The sequence below is a fragment of the Astyanax mexicanus genome, chromosome 5 (assembly GCF_023375975.1).
Source record: "Astyanax mexicanus isolate ESR-SI-001 chromosome 5, AstMex3_surface, whole genome shotgun sequence".
Classification (NCBI taxonomy): Eukaryota; Metazoa; Chordata; class Actinopteri; order Characiformes; family Acestrorhamphidae; genus Astyanax; species Astyanax mexicanus.
Window position 1 is genome coordinate 9,173,879 of NC_064412.1, and position 27,853 is coordinate 9,201,731.

The 27,853-nt window shown below is 35.9% G+C and overlaps 2 protein-coding genes across 7 annotated transcripts in view; one reads left to right on the top strand and one right to left on the bottom strand.

Annotated features, from left to right (window-relative positions):
- Positions 1 to 49: 49 nt before the first annotated feature.
- On the bottom strand, positions 50 to 22,891 carry mars1 (methionyl-tRNA synthetase 1). Of its 2 annotated transcripts, XM_049479133.1 has the most exons (22): positions 22,599 to 22,891; positions 21,076 to 21,166; positions 20,895 to 20,970; positions 18,848 to 18,979; positions 17,839 to 17,908; positions 17,402 to 17,574; positions 17,199 to 17,308; positions 15,850 to 15,966; positions 14,079 to 14,282; positions 12,322 to 12,523; positions 10,968 to 11,042; positions 10,118 to 10,288; positions 8,902 to 8,997; positions 8,692 to 8,809; positions 6,960 to 7,173; positions 5,094 to 5,225; positions 3,623 to 3,731; positions 2,824 to 3,015; positions 2,574 to 2,645; positions 2,080 to 2,106; positions 1,284 to 1,412; positions 50 to 519 (listed from the first exon to the last, which is right to left on the bottom strand). In XM_049479133.1, the coding sequence occupies exons 1-22, from the start codon at positions 22,873 to 22,875 to the stop codon at positions 370 to 372; spliced, it is 2,937 nt and encodes a 978-aa protein (XP_049335090.1). In that variant the 5' UTR covers positions 22,876 to 22,891; the 3' UTR covers positions 50 to 369. The 2 variants fall into 2 exon arrangements, with proteins under 2 accessions (XP_049335090.1, XP_049335091.1); XM_049479134.1 differs by lacking the exon at positions 2,080 to 2,106 and having other exon boundaries at positions 22,599 to 22,890.
- A 2,047-nt stretch (positions 22,892 to 24,938) lies between these two features.
- The window catches only part of arhgap9 (Rho GTPase activating protein 9), a 67,121-nt gene continuing 64,206 nt past the window's right edge, over positions 24,939 to 27,853 (top strand). For all 5 annotated transcript variants that reach the window (XM_049479135.1, XM_049479138.1, XM_022675636.2 and 2 more), the window contains exon 1: positions 24,939 to 25,069. The gene's annotated coding sequence lies outside the window, so the exon portion shown is untranslated. The remainder of the gene's footprint in view (positions 25,070 to 27,853) is intronic.

Here is a 27,853-nt window from a genome sequence, read left to right on the forward strand (position 1 = left end):
ATATATATATATATAAAACAAGTAAAAGAGAATGAGTCTGATGAATATATAAATACAAATGCATATATTTTATTGAAATTTAAAAAGACTGAGATCCGTACAGCATTTTATTATTGGCTATGATAAAAGTACTGGGGTGTATGAAGAAAACCAGAAGGGACTGCTTAACTACACATGGTGGTTTCTGTTACAGTCGTGCAGCTGTACAGTGTTTGCACTAAAATAGTCACCACGCCTCTCGGTAAAGACTGGCTACGGCTTCATGTTTCCTCGAGCACACACATTTTTTTTTGTTGGAAATTTCCCTGCACATTGTACCTCCTCCTACACGCCCAAAGGATGGAATCCTCTCTCCCGCTGTTCCTCTCGTCACTTCTTCTTTCCCTTCTGAGGGGAGGGTTCAGGGTTTTTGCCTTCAGCCACAGCGAGCTCCTTCTTCAGCTCGAGGAGTTTGGTGACCTCCGCTGTGATCACAGACTTCTCCGCCTTCTGAGACTTCAGAGCACGCACTTTATCACCCTGAGACACACACACACACACACATTCATTTACAGTGTTTAAAATATATTTGAGCAAAACACCATACGACAACCTCTCTAAAAGCAGCTTCTAAAATTACAGCCATAGACAGAATTTAACCAATTACAATTAAAAATTAAGCATTTGGTTTTAAAGCAGTCAGGTTTTAAACCTCTGGTAATCGATGTGAAATAAATTTATGACAGTGATTTTAAATCACATATCTCGATGCTGCCACACACAAAAACCTTGCAACTCTGTTTTCCATTTTTAAATTTTTAATATAATTGGAAACCAGTAGCCGCCGTTCACATTGTGTCAAAATTTTATGATTAATGGACCGATAGAAATGCTCAAAATAAACAAGTAAGAAGGATTTTTCATTTTACTGTAATCCTGCTGTTCTGGAGATGAATTTTGACACAAATATAAATAAACACACCAAAACAACTCCCAGTAAAATAGAAAAAAAACCCACCAAAAATGGAGACGCACTGTAGATAATTAATTTAGTAAAATATGAGAATTTTCAATAGTGGCCAAGTGGCCAACCACGCCTTTATTACATGGTAGCTTATGGAATATGAAATATGATCAGAAAACTGAAACTGCTGGGAATGTCTATTTATTCCATTTTCTTTCACTTTAAACATTGTGCCTCATGCTGAAAACACTGAAAAGAAAATGTTATGACTATTGACATGTTTAAATTGTGTCTATGTATATGTATATATGTATGTGTGTGTGTGTGTGTGTGTTCTGACCTGTTCAGCCACTGCAGCAGCCAGCTGTTTGGCTCTCTCCGGGTCGGCTGCACTCACACTTGCGTTAACAGTGGGCTCTACAGCAGCAGGCGGTTTGGGCTGTGCTGAGTTCACCATGCTGCTGGGGACCTGATTACAAAAACAACGCATAAACATTATATTATATTATATTAAATAAAATTTTATTATACTGAATTTTTAAACACTTCTTAGCAGAGTTTCATTCTATGGAAAAGTAAACGCTATAAAATAATAAAAGAGTAATGCTCATATCACTCCACACACTCATTCCACACACACTTCAGCCGACAATTCAAACTCAACATTAAAAAAAAAAGTGACTGTGATTGAAAGGACGGTAAATTAACTAAAGTAACTGCTAGAAAATAAGATTTCACAAAAGCAAACAATTAGTAACCCTTAGGGTAAAAAAACAAATCCACAAACATGCATTAATTTTAGTAAACGTTAGTGCTCATGCGGGCTGTGAAATTGCCATTCCTTTCTCTTGTGCCGATTAAAAAAGGCCAATCTGCACAGATGGCAGTTTATTTAAAATCTGAATTTTGGATGAACGTTTTTTTTTTCTTCTGCATGCCCACAGGCAAATTGTATTCCAAGTTGAGAAGAAAAAAATAATAAGGTAACGCTGTGACTGACAGTACTGGGCTTTGATCCCAGCGCTGCTGCGGTCTGAATACAGACGTCGTCGCTAGATCAATTTCACGCTCGGCGCATAAGTGGAGGTGGGAGTGCGGAGACACAAAAGCACAGCAACAGTTGCAGTCAGATCTACCTCTCCTGCAGGGGTCTCGTCCTCTGGCTGAAAAGAGGGCAAGTCAAGTGAAGAGAAATGAGACAGGACAAGGACTACATTACATTAAACAGTGAGCAGGACTTTGGCGGAACAGTGCCGTGGCGCTGCCCCGGGACTCTGGACAGCCCTGGATTACTGACACAGTGTCGTACGTCGTGTGTGTGTTAATGTGTAAATTGTAAAGTGGGTGTTTGATGATTCTTTGCTGTTGCTGTGGGCAGTGAGTTTTGACCAGAGCTGTAAATAATCACCCCGTCTCCCATTTTCAGAAAAAAAAACAACACAAAAAACAGAAGTGTTGCAACAGGTGTGTATGTGGAGCTTGTTGTTCTATCCCGCAATGATGTAACAAGCAGACACCTCACTGCTGTATCATGACTCCTTCACCAACCACTAATCACGGGGCCTTTTTGTTAAATGACACTGAAGAATATTTGCACTTTTCCTCATCATTAGAGATTTTTAAAACACACCTGCTGTCCTCCGAATCTCTTCTTCAGAGCCTCGATCTGCTCAGACTCCAGCTTCTGGAACAACGGACTGACCTGTCAAGAGTAAAATAATAAATTCACATGGAGAAAAATAGAATGTATGACTGCAACATATGACTGCAATGCATTTCATTTATTTTAATTGGTTTATTTTTTTTTTCAACTTATGAATTAAACACCTGGCAATCACATTTAGAACGCAGGGGTTACATGCTTATTACACGATCATTACCGTGCCGATCGGATGGCCAGCTGAGAGCGTGCAGAGGAAACCTCCGTCGGTGCCCAACGTGGCACTGGAGCAGTGAGCTGGAGCCTGCAGCTGGTCACGGATGGTCTGGCTGACCGTGGGCATGTAGGGCTCCAGCATGGCTGATAGGAGACACGCCACATTCACCGACACACCAGTCACCGTGCCCGCACGCTGCCTACAGCGTACACACACACACGTCAAATGGTGCAAATTCAACAATTCTTAAACTAAAGCTTAAATTAAAAAAATATATATTTAGGACAAATATTTAATGATTTACGAATTAATTTATAATTAATTTATTTACTTGATCAACTCCCATGGATTAAAAATATTCTATATGGTCTGTTTTAATCCACAAGAATTAGAATTGTTTGGGTAAAAATGTTCCTAATGACATTGTATAAAACAATAAATCTGTAGTAAATACAATGAAGAAATTAAATGACCTATTTTCTACCCATATCATCAGTGAAAAAGTAAAACAATTTAACTTATTTTAAATTTAAAAAGCTATTTAACTGGTGTATTAAAAATGACTACAAAAATGAATTTTATTTAGGGAGAATGTTCAATAATTTACAATTTAAATTAATAAAAAAAATGTTTTTTTTTTTTTTTTTTTTACTTATTTTTGTATTTGATTTATTACGAGGCGGGTCTGCATTAATTCCTATGCATTAAAAAGCTTGCCGGTCGTGAGACCCGTTTCTTGAATAAAGTGACCCCACACCCCAATCCCACTTGCTGGTCCCACAGGATGGCAGATCACGTTCACTTGCCTGTCGTCGTCTCCTCCTTTGATCTTCTTCCAGGGTTCGTTAACCTGGATATACTGGTTGCCATGGCGAGAGATGTTGAGGATGCACTTTAGGGCATCACGGATCCTGGCAACAACCAATTAGAAACGAGCAGACAGATATTTATGGTAAGCATTATGAAATGTTTAATTCTTGTTTTTATATATATATATATATATATATATATATGTCCCTTCCAGCCAATAACAAAACAAAAATCTATTTATAATAAAGAAAAAGATATTTCTTTTCTTTTTGATATCTGACCTTTGACCTTTTGGGAAACACAATTTGTGTGTATTCATATAGAATGTTCTATATGGTCTATATTTTTTCCAAAATTATAATCTTTTTAGAATTGTTTGGGTAAAATGGTCATAATGACAATGTATAAAATAAATACATTAAATTACCCATTCAACTTAACACTACTGACATTCATTTGTTTATTAGAACTGACCCATGTTTTATCAGTGAATGAGGACAATGAAAGACTTTAAATAAATGATAAATATTAAAGTAGTAAAAGTTATTTAAGAACCATCAGTGAAAAAGTTAAAATTTAACTTAAAAAGTAAAAAGCTATTTAAGGAGGTATTAAGAAAGATTTGCTCGAAATAAACTGATATTAGAATTAATACAAATAATATTTATACAGTAATTTTTCAATTTTGTGTCACTTTGCTTATATTTATATATGTACTACCAACAAAGCTCTCCTCACAGCAGCCCACTATTATTCAACACTTCTGATTGGTTACTGGTTATTCAGTGCTGCTTTAGATTAAATCAGGTGAGCTGCTGCTGCTGCAATGAGATTTGAAGAAATCTCTGCGACGTTTGGGAACACCGAGGAGACATCGGGACGTAACCTTTGCTACTAGAACTTCCTGACAAGAACACACTGTTCTTAATAGTCTCTTACTATTTGTAGTTCATATTAATACATCATATCAGTAAAATAATCAAATCAATTAAAATACAGATTCAATTTGAATTGCATAATTCAATTAAACAGAAGATGAATAAAATACTGTTATTTGTTCCCAATCTTTTGAGGCATTGATCTGAAAACCAAACTCTGTATTATTACTGGCTGCTTGATTATACTGAAGGTATGTTATTAAAATGTTAACATTTTATTATTTATTTTAATTAGATCTTTATAGATATATAATTATTGTTTAGTCATGAAACATTAAAAAAATTAAGAAATTAATAGTTCTCTAATCTGCATTAGAATTTTTTCCTCTGCTATTATATTAAATAATACAAAAATATATAACCCCTAATGAGATGCTGTTTTGTGTTTAATGTGATTCCGAGCATTAACAAATTACAACAAATCAATATTGAATTTTTTTTGTCTGATGACTAAAATTAAAGAAAAAAAAATCATTGGCTAAAGATAAAACCTTCAGTTTAATGAAAAAATGTGTGTTTTCTGACCTGACTTTGTCCAGTAGCTGGATGTACTGCTTAAGCTCCCAGCACACCTGTGCAATGAGACGCTTATCTTCATCCTGCAGCACCATCTCGGGCACACGGCCCTCAAAGAACTTACTGACAAACATCCCTGCCCTGGAAGAGAGAGAGAGAGAACGGGATTCGGTTAAGGAAAGTTTAATACATTAGACAGGTTTCCCAGTCACTTAACAAGGATGCATCCCAGCCAACAGAGAACATTATAAGAATGTTTTTCAACATTTTGAAAAGGTTCCAGGAAGGTTAACCTGTAACAATAAAGAAATAATGTAACAGGAACATTCTGAAAACATGTGACATATCGTTTCCAGCTAGACGAATACTAACACTAAGGAAACATTAAGGGCCCTATCATACACCCTGTGCAAGGTGCGCCGCAATGTTCATCGCTATCTTACACACTGCCAACAGTCTATTTTCATGTGTTGCACCTGTGCCGTTTAATAGCGAAAATGCGTGTGAATATATCTACACTGATGGGTGTGGCAGTCTGGAAGTGAGGTGTGTTTATGTAAATTTCTGCCGTATTGCTATCTTGGCAACGGAAAACACATGTGTTCCACTGACTAATTAGGACCCTGACACTCAACCGTCAAATGTTTACTGCTACCTTGGCAACGCAGGTGCGCTAAGTGCACTCAGCGAGCGTACACGCCCACTTGTTACACACACAAGAACAAATAGAAGTGCACAAACCCAAATTTTACGTCAACATTTAAAAAAAGAATATGAAATAAAATAGCATTGCTGTTCCCGTAAATGAGCAGCTTGCGCACCTTTACAGCGTGAACGAGCAGCGTGGCTCTTAAAGGGAAAGGCAACTGACACGCTGATTGGTTTATTCAACATTACGCCCAAAAGACACCCATGATTAATTAAGAGATGATGATTAATTAGTACAAACTGGTACAATTGAAGCCATGAAAGGCATACTTTTCCCGTCGTTACGATAGAAAAGACACACTGAAACGCCCTAAATCATGATGCGTTGTGCACGGTTGTGCACTGCTCGCCTATAGATAAGATAGAGATAAAAGAAATGAGGGCCCTAAAAGTAACATTCAGTAACATAACTAAATATTAAAACACTGACACAAGTGACGTTGCAGCAACGTTTAAAAACGTTAAATAAAAATATTTTAACACCTAAAAAAATAAAAAAGACAGATTGAACATAACTTAAGATCGCCAACTATAACGTACAGGAAATGTTCTACTAACCAAAAGTTTGTTAGCTGGGTTAAGACTAGCATGTGCAGCTAAAAGTGCAAAAAGACCCTTTTTAAATTGTCACAAACAACACAGGACCACTCATCTGCTTAATGCTTTTAGAAGAGCAGCAATTCTGTTATTTTAGCTAACAGACCACCATTCTGAGAGCATCACCACACAATGGTGGAGAGGGAAGACCATCCATCGTGAGAGATGCAGGGTGAGAGATGAATTACAGTGTTTTGAACTACCAGCTACAGACAGCTTTCCCAGTGAATGTTGAAGATTAAGATATATATGTATATATACAGCACAAGTCAAATTTGGACACACCTCTTCTCATTCAATGCGTTCTTTTTCTTTTTGTGATTTTTTTTTTAACATTGTTAATTTAAATATTGAAAACTATATTAAAGCTATATAGGAACACAGACGCATAATTATTCTATAAATGAAATGTGTTAAACACTCCAGAATATATTTTTCACTTTTAGATTCTTCTAAGCAGCACATTTATCTTTGAGGACAGATCTGCAGACTCTTGGTATTTTAATCTCAGTGTCTTCATGAGGGAGAGTCACCTGGAATAGTATTGTATATTGTATGTGTTCTTTATACCTGTTGATAAAGTTTCCCAGGTTGTTGAGCAGCTCGGAGTTGTTCTTCAGAGCCATATCAGCCCAGGAGAAGGCGGAGTCCTGGCCCTCAGGTCTCAGATACAGCAGGTAGAAACGCCAAACATCAGACGGAATTCCTGTATCTTTAGCCATGTCACCAAACACCCCCACACCTCGGCTCTTAGAGAACTTTGTGTCCTCATAGTTCAGATATTCTGTACAAAAAAATAAATAAATCAATCAATTAAGATATACACACATAAATACACATACACATACTCATAAATTTGTAGAAAGGTACAACATTTACACAATCTGCATATTTATATATATATAATATATATATTTTTGTAATGTATTTCTGTTTCATACAGTTGAACTTTGTTTTATTTAACGTATAGGTAATGATGTGTCTGGTGTGTGTGTGTGTGTGTATACACATCTGTGAAAAGGGGCAGTGAAAAGTAATTACTTTTTTGTTCAGAGTAAGGAATACTATAATTATTAAAATTGTGAATTTTTATATATTGTTTTGTCTATTGCTGCTGTAATTTTTTTTTAAGTTTAGCTGTGTAGCTGCTCTGTACACTGGGTTAATATTTCATGTTGAAGGGACCAGTGAAATAGCTCTTAATTGAATGGACAATTTGTTTGTATTGTAATTTATATGACAATATGCCAATTTAGGGTTATAATCACTGCTTAAAACACTGACCCAACTGTACATTTAATTACAGAGAGTAAAAATTATGTAAATCTGAATTATATGCAGCAAAATGTTAAGTATCTGCTACTCCTGGTGCATATTACAATGAATATTTTGTATAATAAAATTAAGAAACATAGTGTGAAACATACTTCCAGCTACTACTTGAAATAAACTCTTTTTTTATTAACTTTCATTAAATTATAAGCATGTATTGGCCTTCTCTTGTAAATGTATATTTCTACATGTTACATGCTTTGTTTTATAGACAGAGACAATATACAGTCTTTGAATTTGTATTGGGTGTTGCATTTTGTTAAGTAATCTCATCTGAAACAATGTATTTGAGATTAATCATTTACATATACATATATGTACATATATTTTGTACAATCAAATATATTTCAACCCCAAATAAACAAAATAAATAACAATGAACCTGTATATAAAAAGCTTTTTATTTAAATATAATAAAATATCCGAATAAGTCTATTTTGAGGGTCACCTTTGTATAATGATAAATAAATAATTTCAAATAATTAAGCAAATATTTATTGCTTTTATTTTCATTGTCATTCACCACTTTTTCAAACCTCTGTCACAAGAAAGTTAGCCATACTGTTATATGTGTGTTGGTGTATGTGTGTGGGTGTGTGTGTGTGTGTGTGTGTGTGAGAGAGAGAGAGAGAGAGAAGTATTAGAAGTACCAAACACTAGTCAGTACCACTAAAAATCCAGGATTTGAATGCCAGCGGATGTGTGTGTCTGTGTGTGTGAGAGAGAGATTGAACTTGAACTTGGTCCTGGAGGACTAGAACAGAGGAGTAGAACAAAAGGTATTGTTTGCATTTTTGGAAAAGTCTTTTATCTCTTTATCTCTAAATTTGGGTAGCAAATGTTTCATTCTACTGAGTAATAAACTGTATATCAAATTTAATACTTTTCTAAAAAATATGTTATTTTCTTGTTGATGTTTTATTTTGTATATGGAAATAAGTAAAGGTTAAAATCTGTGTGAGAGAGTCACCTGTAGCCACCAGGTTGTTGACGAGTGTGTAGTTATCCTGAGCTCCGAGCAGAGAGCAGGGGAACACCACGCTGTGGAACGGAACGTTGTCCTTCGCCATGAAGTTATACAGCTCCACCTGCAGGACGAGTGCAGGAAAAACTCATTATAGAAACCTGAAATAGCACGGAGGAGCTGAATATGGTCACAGAGGTAAGATAAGGACACCACCTGCTGCGGATTCTTCCACCACTTCTCCCATTCACTGGTGTAGTTGGCTGTTATAGAGAGGTAGCCAATGGGGGCGTCGAACCACACATAAAAGACCTTGGTGGAAAAAAAAAAAAGAAAACAGCTGTAACAACTGTAGAAACGTTCACAATATAAGCCTTACTGCCACATTCCAACTGATTAAATTTATATTTCTAATTTGATATTAATATGTACAGCTATGCTAGTGCATCTCAAAAAATCAAAATATTCTTAAAAATTACTTTATTTTAATTCAGTTAAAATTGTGAAACTTATATACATTTATTACACACAGAGTCATCTATTTTAAGCATGTGTTTCTTTTATTGTTGATAATGGCTCACAGCCAATGAAACCCAAAATTCAGAGTCTTAGAAAATTGGAACATTATTTAAGACCAATTGGTACTTTTGGCAGTGTGGGCAGTGTGCCAAGTCCTGCTGGAAAATAAAATCTGCATCTCCATAAAAGTAGTCAGTAGCAGAGGGAAGCATGAAATGCTGTAATATTTTGTGGGAAAACAAAACTGCACTGACTTTAGACTTGATAATAAAACTCAGTGGATCAACACCAGCAGATGACATGTCTCTCCAAACCATCACTGATCATCAGTAAATTTTGCATTTCATTTGGAAATCAAGGGATCAGAGTCTGGAGGAAGAGTGGAGAGACAGTCCAAGCTGCTTGAGGTCTAGTTTGAAGTTTCTACAATCAGTGATGGTTTGGAGAGACATGTCATCTGCTGGTGTTGATCCACTGAGTTTTATTATCAAGTCTAAAGTCAGTGCAGTGTTTTCCCAGAAAATCTTACAGCACTTCATGCTTCTCTCTGCTGAGATCAACTTTTATGGAGGTTCGGATTTCATTTTCCAGCAGGACTTGGCACACTGCCCACACTGCCAAAAGTACCAATTGGTCTAATATAATTTAAAATATTTTCTGAGACTTGGTTGTAAGCCATAATCATCAATGACAAAATAAATAAACACTTAAAATAGATCACTCTGTGTTTAATACATCTATATAATATATGATTTGCACATTTAGAGTGTAACACATTTACTGAGTGTAATATGTATCCAATCAAGGGCCACATATTTTATAACGGTGGCCCAAAACAACTGGGATTGTGTAATATAATTCCAGTAGTTTAGCAGGTAAAATGTTGCTGTGATGAGCTCATGTCTCCTCCTACCTTGTCACTGTAGTCTGGGTGAGGTACGGGCGTCCCCCACTTCAGATCTCTGGTGATGCAGCGTGGTTTCAGACCATCTCTCAGCCACGAGCGAGTGATGTTCTTGGCATTATTTGTCCAGTCCCCAGAACTTGTGGATTTGTCCAGCCACTGCTCCAGCTCGCTTTCAAGCTAACACACACACACACACACACACACACACACACACACACATAAAGGAACAGAGATAAAGATACACATATTTTCATACAACTTCGCATTCTAACTAAAATAAATCAATGATTCTATTTTTTAACATATATATATATATATATCTGCAATATTTAACAAATATATCTACAATAATATTCCTAGGATATTAAGTGGGTTTCAGCTATAAATAGTATGCATAGATACATCAATAATACTGATTTCAAAACTAACTTCTCAAAACATCAATATCAGTCAAATGTTCAGACACCCTCTCATTCAATATATTTTTTATTTATTTATTTTATTGTATTTTTAGTGTAGATAAATACTGTATACTTGAAAAAAATTAAGAGACACATATGGACTTGCATATTAAAAAAAAATTTGGGGGGAGAAAATCCAAGTATGTTTGTGTAGCACTTTTGATAATAACTATTTTGTAACTAATATGTCATAAAATCACCTTGGTCAAAAACCTAATAAAACTAATGATGATGTAATGCAGGTTCTTAAGCATTAATGTAACAATTTTAGCAATTTTGCTTTTAGGCTGATTATTTGTAATAACTCATCATATTACTGGGGTTTAAGCTGAAACAGTAAAATAATTCATACTTCATTATAAATGTTACTGAGAGCAGTAAATAGAGAACTATACCTTGGGCAGGTCCAGAAACAGATGTTTAGAGGAACGAACGACGGGAGTCTGCTGGCACACCTTACACTGCGGCTCCTGTGAGGAAAGCACAAGAAAAAAATATTGTCAACAGTTTATCATTTTAGCATCGAAAACGCAATGTACACATGTGCAGTGGTTACATTGCAGAATGACCAATGTTTTGTGAAATGTTAGTATACATTTTTCAATACTTTTGAGTGTTTTCTATTTCAATATTGATTATATCTACGAAATACCACTTATTTTACTCCAAGCATTAATGCACAGATTTTTACCCAGTTTTGGATCATTGACCTCTTTTAAAGATGTTAAAGCATCTTTAAGTGCCACTTAAACTTAAAATTAAATATATCTGGTAAAATCATTTAATCAGACCCTCCAACTGAATCTTTCTGAAAAGAACTGAAAAGAAAAGGTAATAACTATCATATGTTAATGCTGCAAACATTAGCGGTTATTTATTTAGCTCAGATTCAATAGATTAAAAGATGCCTTGACAAATATTTGTGACTTGTGTAAAATAATACAGATTACCAAATTATTATTCATCATACGCATATATTATAAGCAAAAAACCCACATGAGTCAAATGCGTAAAATCATATTTGGGAGCTAATAATGCTAATGCTGAAGTTTCAAATACTACTACAATTTTGGAGGTTCTCAAAAGTTTGACCTGGATTCTCTAATACTCCCAAACACGGGTCACAGTCTACCTTCACTATTGGTGATTTCCAGCCTTAATACCCAGGTTAGCTGCCAACATGCTGCTAAATCAGAAGTGAAATGCACGTATATAACTTAAAACTGAAAAAAGAAAAATCAGGAATTACAATTCAACTATTCATATTATAGCATAAGGCTGTGTGTTTGATATAGATCATCAGTGTTACAGCAACCTTGCATCTCAATTTTTATTTTTTTTTATTTTTGGCATACTATTAATCTGGAAGGTGTCAAATTTGTCCAATAAGAATACTCGAAAAATTTGTAAAACGACAGCAACAACATGCAATCTAAAATGCCTTAAATCTAATGTTAAAGAAATGTGTTTATGGTTTATTAGTTTCTGTTTTATAAGTTCAATTCAATTTTCAAATAATGAGTTTAATTATATAATTATCCTGATTATTCCTTTTTATTACCCATTTCTTAATACACATTTTTTGAAATGGCTCTCACCTCTCAATGTACTCTAAATAAAGATTGACTGTGTGATTTTGAGTTCTTGCAGTTCTAAAATCTGTGCCTGTTTAAGCATTTAAAACAATTTAACATGAACAGTTTCTGACTTTTTTACCACAAGAAAACTGAAGAAGGTCTGGGTTCATACCTTGAGCTCCACAGCATTAATGAGACGCCCACATTTGTCGCATTGGTCCCCTCTGGCCTCTGGGTATCTGCAGTGGGGACAGACACCCTCCACAAAGCGGTCAGCCAGGAAACGCTGACAGTTCTCACAGTGTAACTGCTCAACTGTGTCCTCCAGCAGAAAGCCTCGCTCATGCAGACGCCAGAAAATGTTCTGAGAGATTCTGAGAGTGGAAAGAGAGAGAATTGAAAAAAGGAGAGAAAGAGATTAGGATTAACCTCATAAACTCCTCAATAGCTCAACTGACTTATCTATCATTTATTATCATTTATAAGTTACTACATGCATAACCATAATGGAAAATACACCTCAAGCTAGAGAAGTAAATAATAAGTCAGGAGTTTACACTAAAGCTAGAAGGAACTTTCAGGCTGTTTCTGACTGATATACCAGGGTTCATACATGTTCTAATCAAAATCAAAATTCCATGTTTTTTTCATGACTTTTCCATGCCTTCAAGGCAAATTTTATATGACCATACATTGCATTTTTGTTTGTATAGTTTTATCTCTAAATAATTTAATCCCAATTTACACAGCCAATTATCCAACCCACTCATTAGGACTCCCCCTATCACTAGTGATGCCCTAACACACCAGGAGGGTGAAGACTAACACAAGCTTCCTCCGATACATGTGAAGTCAGCCACCGCTTCTTTTCGAGCTGCTGCTGATGCAGCATTGCCGAGTAGCATCACAGCGCACTCAGAGGAAAGCGCAGCGGCTCTGGTACATCAGCTCACAGACGCCCAGTGCTGTAGATATCACCCTAGGAGTGATGTGGGGAGAGAGCGCCATCTACCCACCCGGAGGGAGCAGGGACAATTTTGCTCCCTCTGACACCGGCAGCTTGATGGCAAAGCTGCATGAGTGGGGGTTTGAACCTGCGACCTCCCGCTCAGAGTGGCAGCGCTTTAGACCACTGGACCACTCGGCGCTACACAGTGCATTTTTAAAACATCGGTGCAGACATGGACAATAAAACCAAAAATCAACTAAAACTATTATTAAGTTATAAAGTGATAAGTGATAAAACTCCCTAAAGCTCAATGATTCGAGATGAGCAGTAACTAAATATATTTTAATACTGCAGCATGAAGAATAATTTTAATTCAATTTATTTTTTGACTGGAGAAAGAAGGGAATTGTGGCTGCTTTTCAGAATCAGAATCAGAATTGCCTTTATTGTCACATGGTCACACCAGCGAAATTAGCCATCAACCCATCCAGGACAGGAAGACAGGGTAAGCCGCAGCGTGTGCATGCGCCATTTTAATATCGTAATGCCTTCAATGGCTTGAACTATTAATTAAAATAGTTTTGTAAAGGAAGCTCTGTTAAAATTGTTGGCTTATCTCTTTTTAAGGTCTATGTTTTACATTCTTTACCTGTTTTTCTGCAAATTAAGTCTGATTTCTTCATATATTGTGTAAATTTGTGGGACAAAATAAACCCAATTGTAATCAGAGCCTTCATTTAAAGCCTTAGTGTTTATATTATATGTACTCCTAACAGTAGAGTAAGTCACAGACCTATATAAAAGCCCAGTAATGCAAAAAATATAAAAAATAAAAGAATAAAAATACAGGGATATTTCGTGAAACCGTCAGAATCTTGAAAGATACCGTGATATACATTTTTGGGGTTCACAAAAATGAACAATGCCGGTTCCACATTGTTGGAAAAGCACCAATAGTGTCTCACAGTAATCTAACATACTCAGTCTGTCGCTCGGTTGTGGTGCGGCCAAAGTAATCGAAGCTGATCTGGAACCATTTGTAAATGGCACAGTGGACAGCGTGGTATTTGTCACAGATCTCTTGTGGCGTCAGGCCCTCTTCACGAGCCTTGTTCTCCGTCGCAGTGCCGTACTCATCTGTTCCACACACATACAGCAAGTTCCAGCCTCGCAAACGTCCATATCTGCAGGGGAACAGGAAGCATTGTTAAAAAAAATAACAATCACTTATAAATAAATAAGTGAAGAGAAAGAGAGAGAGAAAGAGTGAGAGAGAGATGGGGAAATGGCTTGCTGAGATTAGTTGGCAAATTCAATTATTATAAAAGTTAATTAATGTTACAGATTAAAGAAAGTGTTATTTACTTAAAAACAAAAGCAATGCATGAAACTCTTTAATATTCATAAGCTGTACACGGTCAGGTCATCATACTGGAGTCAGTACACCACAGGAAGTGCTGGAATAAATATAGCATTTACTGTATTTACTAAATTGTGTCATTAAAGCTGATGTCTAAGTTTTGGGACTAAAGGCCCCTTTCTGGTGAGAATGTGTAATTGCACCGAGCATGCGGAAGAATCATTTTAAACTAGGAGGGTGTGATGCGGTCTCCTTTCAGAGCGGATGAATCCAATCCCAGGTTATGTTCAGTCAGAGAGAGAAAGAAAGCACACTCAGTCAAAAACTGCACTCCTTTGTTTCTTTGTTTTTACTATGAGTGAATGAGCTACTGAGGTCTAAGTTTGCTCTTCTGAAGTCTCCATTGCTCCACCAGCTGCTTGCGTTCAGTAAAACTGAGCCGGATCCTCTTTTATAGGCTGAACGTGTGACGTAAGTACGTAAAGACGCATGATGTGGCCAGAGGAAAAAACATTAAACACAATATTTTGTCTCTTCTCCACTTAAGAATGCTTTCAGTTTAAAAACAAAATAATACAGACTGCCACTTTAAAGAAAAAAATATAGATGAATCTGAATAATGGCAAGACTGTGATTTAGGTCAAATTACTATTTATACAAGATATCTACTTAATATATGTTGCCCTTTGATTAGAACAAATAGAGCAAGAAGCAAAAAGAAGCAAATACAATGAAAGACAGTAAAAGCATCATTAACAAGTAAATACAAACAAACACAGAGAACTAATTGATTTGCAAGAAGCTACTGATGGCAATACTTTGCAAAGTAGAATAAAAATAATTAGGATTGTGTACTGTCAAAAACCTGAAGATTAAACATATATTAAACACAATTCAACATACTGCAATTTATTATTGCGATACAGTGATATTATTAATGTTTTTTCCATTTAATTAGTAGGACTTAAGCTTGTTTAGCTTAATCAGATGAAGTGCAGCAATACTGAGTATGGGATAGTATTTTTGTGGCAGCTTTCAAAATCTGCTGCTAGTACTGGGAATTATTTTTTGTGTTATAGCAACAAAAAAAAAAGTCATATCAAAAAAATTGACAGTTTATATTTCAGGAACTGCTAAATCAGTCAATCAATGAAATTATGGTTAATAATTAATCACATGGTTATTAATTAATCACATAAATTCTAGGTTCAGCACTAAAGCAGAAAAAAATACAGGGTATCATTCAGAGCTTATAACAACAACATACATAACAAATTGGCAATTTCATTCATAAATTTTGAACAAAATCAAAACCAACCACACTGTAACCAAAGTAAGAGAGGAACAAAGTGTAGAAAAGGGAGAAAGGCAGTTTATCCACCAGCTGTTACCTGGCAAATACATCAGCGCTGAGCACACAGCCGATAATGTTTCCCAGGTGAGGCACGTTGTTTACGTAGGGCAGTGCACTCGTCAACAGCACGTTCCTCTTTCCTTCTTCTGGTAAACTGAGGATATACCAAACATTCACAATGTCAAAAACAGGTCCAGTTCATTCATTTATTACTTTATTCACATTTATTTTTGCGTCTGATATTCTTTTCTAAAAAGAGTTTTTCCAGCTTTTGAGTAACTGCCTCTACTCCTGAGGGAAGAATTTCTATTAGATTCTGCTATTAGATACAGCTGTAAGGATCTGATTACATTCAGTGACAAGAGTAAGGTTAGTAATGTCAGCAAGTTAGATGATCTTTTGATACTTAAAAAGTAGCTGGGGCTCCGAGTGGTCCAGTTGTCTAAAGTGCTGCCACAATTATTGAGCTTGCCATCAGCTGCTGGAGCCTTTAAATAGTACAATTGGTCTTGCTCTCTCTGGGTGAGTAGATGGCACTCTTTCCCCTTATCACTCCTAAGGGTGATGTTGATCAGCACAGGGCGTCTGTGTCAGAACCAAGTCGTTGCGCGTTCCTCCTCACTGTGATGCTACTCAGAAATGACGGTAACTCTTGCTCTTCCTTTCCTTGGGTAATACTGATGAGAGCCAGTTTCATCATTACATTTTGATGTTTTTTGTTACTGCACCTGAGAACACTTTCAAAAGTTCTTGATATCTTTCAGATTGACTGACCTTCATTCCTTTGTTATTAATTTCTTTACTTAGTTGAGTAGCTTTTTACATACAATGGATTAGAGTTTTACTGAAATAGAGCTATTCACTGTACACCTGTAACTCTACCTCTTCACTACTTTACAACTGATGCTCTCAAACGCATTAAGAGACAAGAAATCCAAGTAATTAACTCTTGACAAGTTCAGCACAGCTGTTAACTAAAAGCCTGAATTCCAAGTGCCAAGATGAGCAAAACTGTCATCTAAACAAGAAACTTTCGACTGGTACTGTATTATTCTTTTAACAGAAAATCTCTATTCACAATGCTGTTAAGTATAAGATTATGCTTAAGTCTTGTTTAGGAAAGTGCCACATTGGGTGGAAACAACAACAACAATTAAGCTGTAGACTATATTTTACTTTTAATGGAAAATCTCCATTTATTCTACTCCAAATATAATTTAAACATAATTGCTAATAATTTTTCAAATTATGTGTAAAGAGATATCGGTCAACACCCTTATCAATCTGGCAACCAGACAAAATCTTACAGTAAGACTGTAAACTGACAGACTCACGTTGTGTTTGAGTTTACAGGGTGTAGCCTCTACAGGTGGATTACAATCTTACATGGGGTGTTTCTTCTGTGGGGTGGCTGAGCACTGTGGAAGTCCTTTTCTGCAGGCCTGAGCAGCTGCTTCAATCTCCTCCTGAGTCATCACAGGCTCTGATTCTTCCATCTAAAGACAAGAGTGCATTAGCACTTCAGTCCATATTCTAAAGTTAAGTACACCTGCATGCAGAGGTGACTTTTTCAGATGTATAAAAGGTACCTCAGAGGCACTGGGTGGGCTGTCCCTTCGCTGTAGGTGAGGAACTGGCTGCTTTTGAAGGAAACCCTTCAGAGCTTCAAGCCCCTTCCCCTTTAGGACCTTCTGAGCAGCTGACTGACACGCTGGGAGCTCCCTTACATGGTTAAACCAGGCCTGCAGTGACGGTAAGTCACCTGTAACCAAAGAAATTAAAAGGAAGAAATTAGTTAACTTTTAATACAGATCGTACTAAAATATGAAAAGGTTATAAAATCATGATTTTGCCATGACAGCACACATATTGCCAGTGCATCTCAAAACATTTTTATATATAATTATATATATATTATGACAAATACAATTCATATAATTACATTTGCAGAAATGAGCATAAATATATATATTTTAAAACATAAATATAATAGATTAGAGTAAAAAGTCATTGTTCCTCATCTCACCAACTTCAAAAGCTGGGTCAGACAGAACAGGATACAACGCTGCCCCCAGCACAATATCTGCCAATATCTCCTGAAACACAATAGGAACACAAATCAGAAACAGGTTGTCACACATTCCTACTGCCCAGCTGATGTTTGTGCAGTTAATCCATTTTGGACTTGAGTATACAGTACCAGTCAAACGTTTAGACATATAATGGTGGTTAACAACTTTGAGCTTACACAGAGTTGATTAATTATTATTCAAACTGAGATTAACTATTATTTTTTCCAAAGATGAGACTGTAATGTTTACCACCAAATAAGTCATATTGTCATATTGATTGTACACAATAACAGCACCAACAGTTTTAAATATCCTTATTACAGAAATACCTTGAGATATCATGATATTATTTTAGGGCCATATGAGCCACCAGAGTCCAACTTTTTAGCTGTTTGTAGAAAAAAAAAATCATACTGTTCTCATTTCACATTAAATAATATCTACAAGAAACAGATTATATCCGTCCAGTATTACTTATTGTATCTCAATCCTGCTAAAAAACAGCTGATGATAATTTCTGTTAGGGGTGTGCCATATCATATCATATGCAATAATATAGACAAATAAACGGTAATATTCATTTTGTTGCAGTAATGCATTCTTGATGTTATTATTTCTTTTAACTGAATGTTGTCATATTGCCTAGAATATCTTTATGGCAAAAATACCCTGCAATATTGTGATATTATTTTACAGCCATATCATCCACCCCTACCACTAAATGTGGGATACACAGAGAATAGTTGATAGGCTTACATTTCAACAGGGCTGAAGACAGAATACAAACAAAAATGTTGTTTAAAAAAAAAAAAAAAAAAAAAAATGGACAGGAATTTATTGGACAGAAAGACTGATCTGTGAGAACAATCAAGATCAAGACTGGTTTTCAGTCCCGTCAAGTACAACACACAAGTACAAATCCTTCTGTTCTTCTGTTCTACTGACTTTATGTGTTTAGCTTACCTCAGTAAGGAATGATGTGGTCCGTTTGGAGAGGTACTGATCCAGCCAGCCCAGAGGTCCCTTCAGCACAGCAGCAGCCTCGCTGGACTTCCCCTGTAGTGCCTGCTTATGGAGTGCCTGCAGCAGCGCCGGCTAGTACACAAACATAAGCTGTTATTACCCCTAAAGAATTCATATAGAATACTGTACCTCAGGACTTTTAAATGCAATCAGAGCTATTGTGTTCTGGGTAGTTAAAACTGCCATAGAAGTTCATTTAAATATTCTATAATGATTAAATCATACTAAACTAATTTCAGCTGACACTGTTTAGCAAAACAAGGATGAATCTGATATGTAATCATTGTTTAAGTCAAGTACATGTATTAAATACTGACTAATTCATATAGAAAACATTTTCAATAGAGGCAAAACATCTGTATCTATATAGTAGTAGTTTTATATTTTTATGCATCCCTGGGGATAGGGACGTGACCCTACTTAGGGATTAGGTGAACTCCATAGCTTTACAAGAAAACACCCTTCAGTACACCAAAACAAACTCAAAACCGCATTATAGCTTTAGTGTTTTAACTGAAGATACGTAGATCAGTGTGGTTGCTACAGCCTGGTTTAGCAGCTGGGCTAGTCAGTCCCAAAATGGGCACAACTGAGTGGGGGCGTGTCACAATGTGGTGGATTTAGGTAAAAAAAAAAAAAAAAAAACACAAAAAACAGCATAACCAAACATACAAGGGAAAAACATTAATTTATTTTATATTAAATGTGCCTGTATTGTCATTATATTTTAGTAGAACAATGAAATTCTTCTTTTTAAATATCCCTACTTAGAAAGCCAGGGTCACTTGGCCCTTGGTGCACTCACATGCCTCTTTTACCAACATAAAACCATGTGGTGCATTTCCACAAGCAAATATAGGTTCTGGACCAAAAAATAATTGTTCACAGCTGGAACCAAAAAATAGCAGGTTTCTTCCCTCTATTGTGACATATTCTGCGATATATTTTTGGTTCTACAAAAACTGGTGCCAAGAAAACTGGTGTCACTGAAAAGAACAAAGTTTCTCATAAGACCAAAGAGTTTTTCTGGTTAAAAAGACTAAGAGTCACCCGTGCTTTAGGGCCCAACAGTGGCAGTTTAAAAGAATTAGGTTTCAAATAGAGGTGGGCCATATGACAATATTTTATTGTATTGTGAAAACGTGTGTCTCATTGTGTGTAATATGAAGATCAGTGCTTAAAAAACACTAAATGCATGTTTCATTATAGACAGTGTATATAATATCTGAATGGAGAGCATGAACTTAAAACATTTCAATAACCTTTTTTAATTAAATATTTATGTCATAATATTTAAAAAAACTTTGTGTATTGTAAACATGTCTTTAAAAATTATGATATAATACTTTACATCATCTTACATTATCTCCCACTGCTGTGTTTAAGTGTCAAAGGCATTTGTGAGAACTTCTGGCAGCTGGTTTCAACTTTGAGCAGCATGTTAGGGGTAACTGCTGCTTCACCATGCATGCTTCTAATTTCAGAGAAGTCACAAGTAATCTTGGAGGTCTGTTTTTGTCCTTCATGCAGATCATAGATGTGTTTTGGCCCTAATTACATTCCATTCCATTTAGCGGACGCTTTTATCCAAAGTGACTTGACATCAAATAATGATGTAAATTGGCAATAGAGGACATAGACAGGGCTTAAACATTTTAAACAGGGCCTAAAGAAGGCTAAAGGGAAAATAGTGGGATAGAGGATGAAAGGAGGAGGGTGAGCAGGGAATGAGGTTAGAAGTAGTTAGTTTGTTAGAGTTGTTAGGAGAGTAGGTGCACTTTGAAGAGCTCAGTCTTCAGGAGTTTCTTAAAGGTAGCGAGAGATGTATTTTATTTTAATGGTTGGTTTAAAAAGGTTGTACCAAGCAGATTTATACTAATATGCTACTCTTATACTACAGACCTGTAACTGGGCACAGACCTGTTATGAGTAATAACAACATCCTTAACCGCATTATAACTCATCATAATTGTTAGCAGATCCTGACCTGCAATTCTGTTGCTTCCCATTCCAGTAACTGCTTGCTCTCATCAGTGGACTTCCCAGCCATCTCCAACAGTAATCTGTGAAGACATGAACATTTACCTTAATGCTTAACAAAGCTTTCGCTCCTCAGAGTCAGATACCTACAGTGCCAAGTTCAGGATTACGCTAAGAGAGATACTCACTGGCAGATGGCATTAGCACTGAAGAGGTGTTGCCCGCTGGGGAGCAGCAGAACAGGTATGACTGGACGATTTAGGAAGGGCACCACTCTTTCTGAGAATATTCACACACAGACACGCAGACAATTAAGCAAACCACAGGCAAACAGACAATCAGACAATGAAGTCAGCTGAGCTTTCACAATACCCCACTAGCATTCTCATCTACACCTGACCAGCAGCTACAGGAAAGTACAGGAAAGCTTACTTAAATCTGTCCTGATAAAACGGGTACTGAATTAAAGCTTTCTTATATTTAAAAACAGTTTTATTTCCTTGTTCCAATGAAAAACCATATCAATCACTGGTAACCATTCAACTAGAAATATACAACAAACTGAAAAGTAGAGAATGTGGAGAAATGCGGTTATTCATTAAAAGGGCTCACTTCTCACTAACAGTCGTTCACAGCATCAAGCACAGATAAAGCAAAGATAAACACTAAGCCATTATTTTTTAATTCACGGTACAATGATGTCACAAAAACAACATACGTACATACTGTATGTATATCTGACTATTCATGTCACAAGTTATAAAAAGTGTTCAAGTTTCTGAAGGAAGCACAATAATACTGACAAGGTCTATACTGCACAGGTCTCAAAACCAGAACAATCTAGCTCCTTTTATCCATTTAGCAAAGTAATTTTACATCATACAGAGCCTCTCCTACCTCTTATATTGTGCAACGTAACAGTCAAAAGTTTGAACACACCTCTTCTCATTTAGTGTGTTTACTTTCTTTTTATGATTTTCTACATAGTAAATTTAATATTGAATACTATATTAAAGTTATACAGGAACACAGATGGATTTACTTTGTAAACAAAAAGTGTTAAACAGCTTTATTAGCTTTGAGGACAGATCTGCACACTTTTGGTACTTTAATCTTAAAGTCTTCATCACCTAGAATAGTTTTCTTAACAATAACATTAGCCGAACAATAGTTGAAAAATCAATGCCCCTTAATTGTTTAATATTAATCTACAATGTAGAATATAAATTAAATAAATAAATAAAGAATGAACATTGAATGAGAAGGTGTGTCCAAACTTATATGCTGTTCTAAGTGTTTATGAATGCACAGTATTCAGGATGCTGAGGAAACTATTCCAACTCTCCCTCATGAAGACACTGAGAATAATATACTAATAGTGTGCAGATCTGCCCTAAAGTATCTATCTATATCTAAAGTATAAAAACATATTCTGGTTTGTTTAACATTATTTATAGAATCATTCTGAATGTGTTTCTGAATAGTTTTAATATAGTCTTTAATATTACATTTAACTATTGGTACTGTATTACACTAAAAACGATATTATTCATTCATTCATTTCAAAAGTTAGCCAAGTTACGTGGATACAGGACGTAAGAGACACACACACACACACACACACGCGCGCACACACACGCACACGCACACACACACACACACAGATAGATAAAGTGTGTTTAAGAGCAGGTCAGCAGCTCAGTTCTCTCACCCTCGTGGTTCACCAGCTGAACGTCACATTTCAGCCCCGACAGCTCCAGCGCCGCCAGCGCCTTCACACAGTGCGGGTTCCCCTCACTCACAAACAGCTTCATCTGCCCGGCCTCGCGCTCTCCGCCTCGCTCGCTCTCTCCGCGTCTCTCCGGGATGGGAACAGACTGCTCGGTCTGGCGGGTCTGATTGTTTCTGTCTGTAAAGCACGGGGAGCTCAACTCAGCCGGTTTCCCCACCTCTACACGCTGATGCAACTGTACACCAACCCCAGACATCTAAAACAAAGTTGTAGTTCTTAATGATCGGAACAGCCTGTAACGTAACAGCACCGAGGCGCCGCCGGGACTACAGTACCCAGAAACCACCTCTTGTGTCGCAAAGGCGATTGGGTTAACTCCCATTGGTCGCTGGGTTTGTTGACGCGCCAAGCATAGAAAGACTAGGTTAGCTAAATAAGTTATTATATTATATTTTTACATGTTGTTAAGTGTGTGGTTACACAGTGGCGCCTGTTAATATAAAATATATCCTCACTTTAACTCGCTCCCTTCACTTATTCCTTACTACAGTAGAAAAAGTTCTGATTGAGAAATCTGCTTTACTCTCTCCAGCGTGTTAACAGGCTCAGCGGCCGCGTTCCAATCCGCATTCTAGTGTGCTCAGTAGATCTAGGCTACTATGGAAAGTCTGCCCAGTGGGTTGCTAACTCATTTATCCCTATGCTGCCTACAAATCCTCCTCTATTAAACTCATGTATTTCCATTGCTGCCCCCTAAAATACCCCCCTCCCTATTATTATGTAAATTATGCAAATCTCCTTATTTTCTAGTCATTATATTTAGATAAAAAGTAATTATATTTTAATACAAAGTCATTATTTTGAAATACTATGTCATTATTTTGAGATACTAATTCATTATTTTTAGATACCAAGTCATTATTGTTGGATGCAATTTTACTATCATTCATTACTTTTTAATACAAAGTCATTAATTTTGGATACTAGGTTGTTATTTTGAAATACTAAGACATTAGTTTAGATACTAATTTTTTATTTAAATAGTATTTAAAAATACTATTATATTATTTTTAGATACTAAAGTTATTATATGAAATTCAAAATTGTTATTTTGACATAGTTGTTATTCTGAGATGCTGTCTTAATATTTTGAGACGCTAAGTCATTATATTGAGATACTAAGTCATTATATTGAGATACAAAGTTATTATTTTAAGATACAATGCCAGCAAAAACATCTTCAAATATTCATTAGTATGTCAAAATAATGACTTAGTATCTCAAAATGATAAGACGGTATCTTAAAATAACTACTTAACATTTCAGAATAATGAATAGCTATCGCAAAATAACAACTTAGTATCTCAAAATTATAATTTAGTATGTCAGTCCTGTTTTGTTTTTGTTTGTTTTGTTTTGTTTTAGGTGTTTTTGTTTTGTTTTTGTTTTTTACCTCCCACAGAAGTACCTACAAGTTTGTAAACAGCACAGTAAAGTTAGCATATAGATAGGCCCATGGCATTACGAGCAATGTATGTTATAATGGTAGGTACATTATCTTATGTTAACTAAATAATTTATACAGTGATTAGCAATTCAAACTTTTAGAAGCTATAACTCTGTAGTGCATTAGTAGCGAAATATTGCATCTGTAACACGTTTTGCATTTCCTTTTAATTATTTATCAAACCTCGTTTTTCTTAGTTATATATTTTTTTGCAGATTTAATTATTTTGTATAAAACTTTGATATCATTTCCACACCAAAATCTGCCAACATTCACATCAAGATTTTTTTCTAAAGCTTATTTAAATTTAAAAGTTAATCCATGCTATCAATGCTGTTATAATGCTGCCATCCCGTCTATCCTATCCAAATCTCTCTCACTATCCCACCAATAAACTTCTTCCACTGTCCATCTTATCTGGTGAGCCTTTTTATTCATAGAGCCTTTATATATATATATATATATATATATATATATATATATATATATATATATATATATATATATATATATATATATATATTTTTTTTTTTTTAACTAGTAAAGAAAGTAAATAGAAAAATATATATTTTTGCTTATAATAAATGGTTGTATATGTTCTACAGTCAAGTAAGTGTTGGGAATCTGTACACAATTTATTACACTATAAAAAAAAAACAAGTGCCCTTATTAGTGTGCTACTTTTTTGTCCCAGAGAAGGCATGGACTCCAATCGGAACACAGCCAGAGTGAGAACCCCCCCCCCCCCCCCCCCCTTCCTCCCATCCTGTCTGGTCACGTGACAGGGCACTAACAGGTTCTCGCTCGGGGCAGAGTGAGGAGCGAGCGGCAGTGCGCGCGCTGCTGCTGCTGCTGCTGTATGGGTGAGTTAGAGGTGCTATAAAACGCTCTGCTGATTTGATGGCATTTGGATTAAAACACGCGGATGCGCCTGCAGCTACGGGTGAGTTACAAAAACACAACTTATTCATTTAGATCAGCTCTTTTACATACTCCTGCCCCTTTATTTATACTATTAGTAGTATAAATAGTGTGGTATGAAGTGTGTTAAACTGTTAAAACTGACTTTAAAGAGAGGAAGAGATAATAGAAATATAATATAAGCATGTGTCTTCTGCACGTGGATGCCCTGTCTTACTACTTGTAGGACTTCTTCAGTGCACATGTGGTATGTACTGTACAGCTCTGGAAAAAAACAATTACGAGACCACTTCAGTTTCTCTGATTTTTCTATTCATAGGTTTATGTTTGAGTAAAATAAACATTGTTGTTTTATTCTATAAACTACGGACAACATTTCTCCCAAATTCCAAATAAAAATATTGTAATTTATAGCATTTATTTGCAGAGAACGAGAAATGGCTGAAATAACAAAAAATACGCAGAGCTTTCAGACCTCAAATAATGCAAAGAAAACAAGTTCATATTCATAAAGTTTTAAGAGTTCAGAAATCATTATTTGGTGGAGTAACCCTTTTTTAAATAACAGTTTTCATGCATCTTGGCATGTTCTCCTCCACCAGTCTTACACACTGCTTTTGGTTAACTTTATGCCTTTACTCCTGGTGGAAAAATTCAAGCAGTTCAGTTTGGTTTGATGGCTTGTGATCATCCATCTACCTCTTCATTATATTCCAGAGGTTTTCACTTTGGTAAAATCAAAGAAACTAATCATTTTTAAGTGGTCTCTTTTTTTCTAGAGCTGTTTATGTACAGAACAAGATGTATAGAGGAAATAAGGGCTGATCAAGTAAGTTTATGTTATTCTGGCAGAATAACAGAAAGAAAACAGAAGGAAAAGTGATATTTAGACCTTTAAAAGGGTCTGAGTTTCAGCAGTTTTCAGTATTTTCTGTGCCAGCCTCCACAGGCCACTTAGTTTCTAGCCTACTTATTTACCTCCTGCAGACCCAGTGTTCTCCAGGGGTGCTGGGGAATGTTTGCATTTCTGCAAGTCTTATCTGCTTGTTCTGTAAGGCCTGGTTGAACATAGAGCTGGTTAATACTGATGAAATCTAATATGCATATTTTACAACTATATCAGAGTATTGGATCATACTTCATTTGCATTGATAAAGATTATGAGCTAATTCTGTGCTAAAGGATTGTAGCACATACAGTATACGCAAAGAGTACCAGTCAAATGTTTGGACACACCTCTTCTCATTCAGGGTTTTTCTTTATTTCTTTATTTAATTTATTTTGTCTAATATTTAAGACATGAAAACAATTAAGGGACACATATGGAATTACATTATAAACAGTATGACCTAAACCTGATGAACTGAGATGGTGATTTGAGGTGATTTAATTAGGATGAGCTGGAGCTTTACAGTGTGAAGGAAAAGCAGCAACTATTGTTCAGTACCTCCAGGAACTCCTTCCTTCAAGATGCTGAGAAAACTATTCCAGGTGACTCTCCCTCATGAAAACACTGAACACTTGAAATCTCATCAAGAGTGTGCAGATCTGTCATCAAAGATAAATGTATAAAACATATTATGGTTTGTTTAACACACTTCTTTGTTTATAAAATAATTCCATATGTGTTTCTGTAGAGCTTTATGTGTTTAATAAAGAAAACACAGTGAATGAGAAGAAGTTTATCCAAACTTTTGAGTGGTACTGTATACATGAATTTCATATAAACACTCACTTAATGGTCAGTTCTTGTGTACTATGAGTAAAGTGAACCAAATATAGCAAAAACTAGACACCACCAGGGCCTTTCTGTTTCATAGGCCTTATCATCTTTAAATTGATCTGAATTGAGTCTAAAAGTTTAACTAAAACCAAAAAATACAACATCACAGTAAGTCAGTAATGCAGTATAAGTTATGAGCTTGTCACTCAGCCCTACTTCAGCATTAAAACACTCTGTGACACTTTCTGACACTTCTATCTCTGTACTTTAGCAAACCATAAACACACGAGGGACTAGTGTCAGTTTGAATTTATTTGTATCTCTCAGACAATAAATAGTGCACAATTGGGCCATTGAGTGCTGACGGAAAGTGTGTGTGTGTGTGCATGCATGTGTGTGTGTCCTCATGCTGATTGCGTGAGCTGGACAGAGAGAAGGGAAGAGACAGGGCAGAGGGGCAAGTGGGCAGGGCAGCCTGCATGAGGGGATAATCTACAGGCTAGCGCAGCTCTTGGACTCATTTAGGACCTGAGTGGTAAAGTACTGGAGGCAAGTGCACGTTTATGTAAGAGCAGTGGGGTCTGTAATATTGCATAATCTCTGCATAAGTCTTCGAATGAAATGCCCTCTGCCAGCCACAGAAGCAGGGACAGGACAAGATGGCAAAAAAGGCGAAAAATCAAACAAAACAAAACATTTTAATGCAGATAACACAATATTGCTTCTTAACTGACTGTTAGTTAGAGAGTAATACAAAGATAACAGCAAAATAGATTCAAGAATTCAAGGATTTAAGGAGACTTTATTGCCATTCACATCACATGTGGTACACTCAAAAGAGCAATTGTTAAAATAAGATAAATATAAAGATAAAATAAAATAAAATAGAACAGAATAAAATAGATATCAAGATAAATACACAAAATATTTGATGTCCAGAGTGCACATTTTGCTATAGCAGCATAAATAAGTTCGAATGAAGAGCAGTAACATGCTAACGTGTCTTTAGTGCAGGTAAAGCGTCAGTGTCGTCTTTAATTTAAATTTTATTGTATACCTGTTAGTATTTGAGTAAGTTATGAA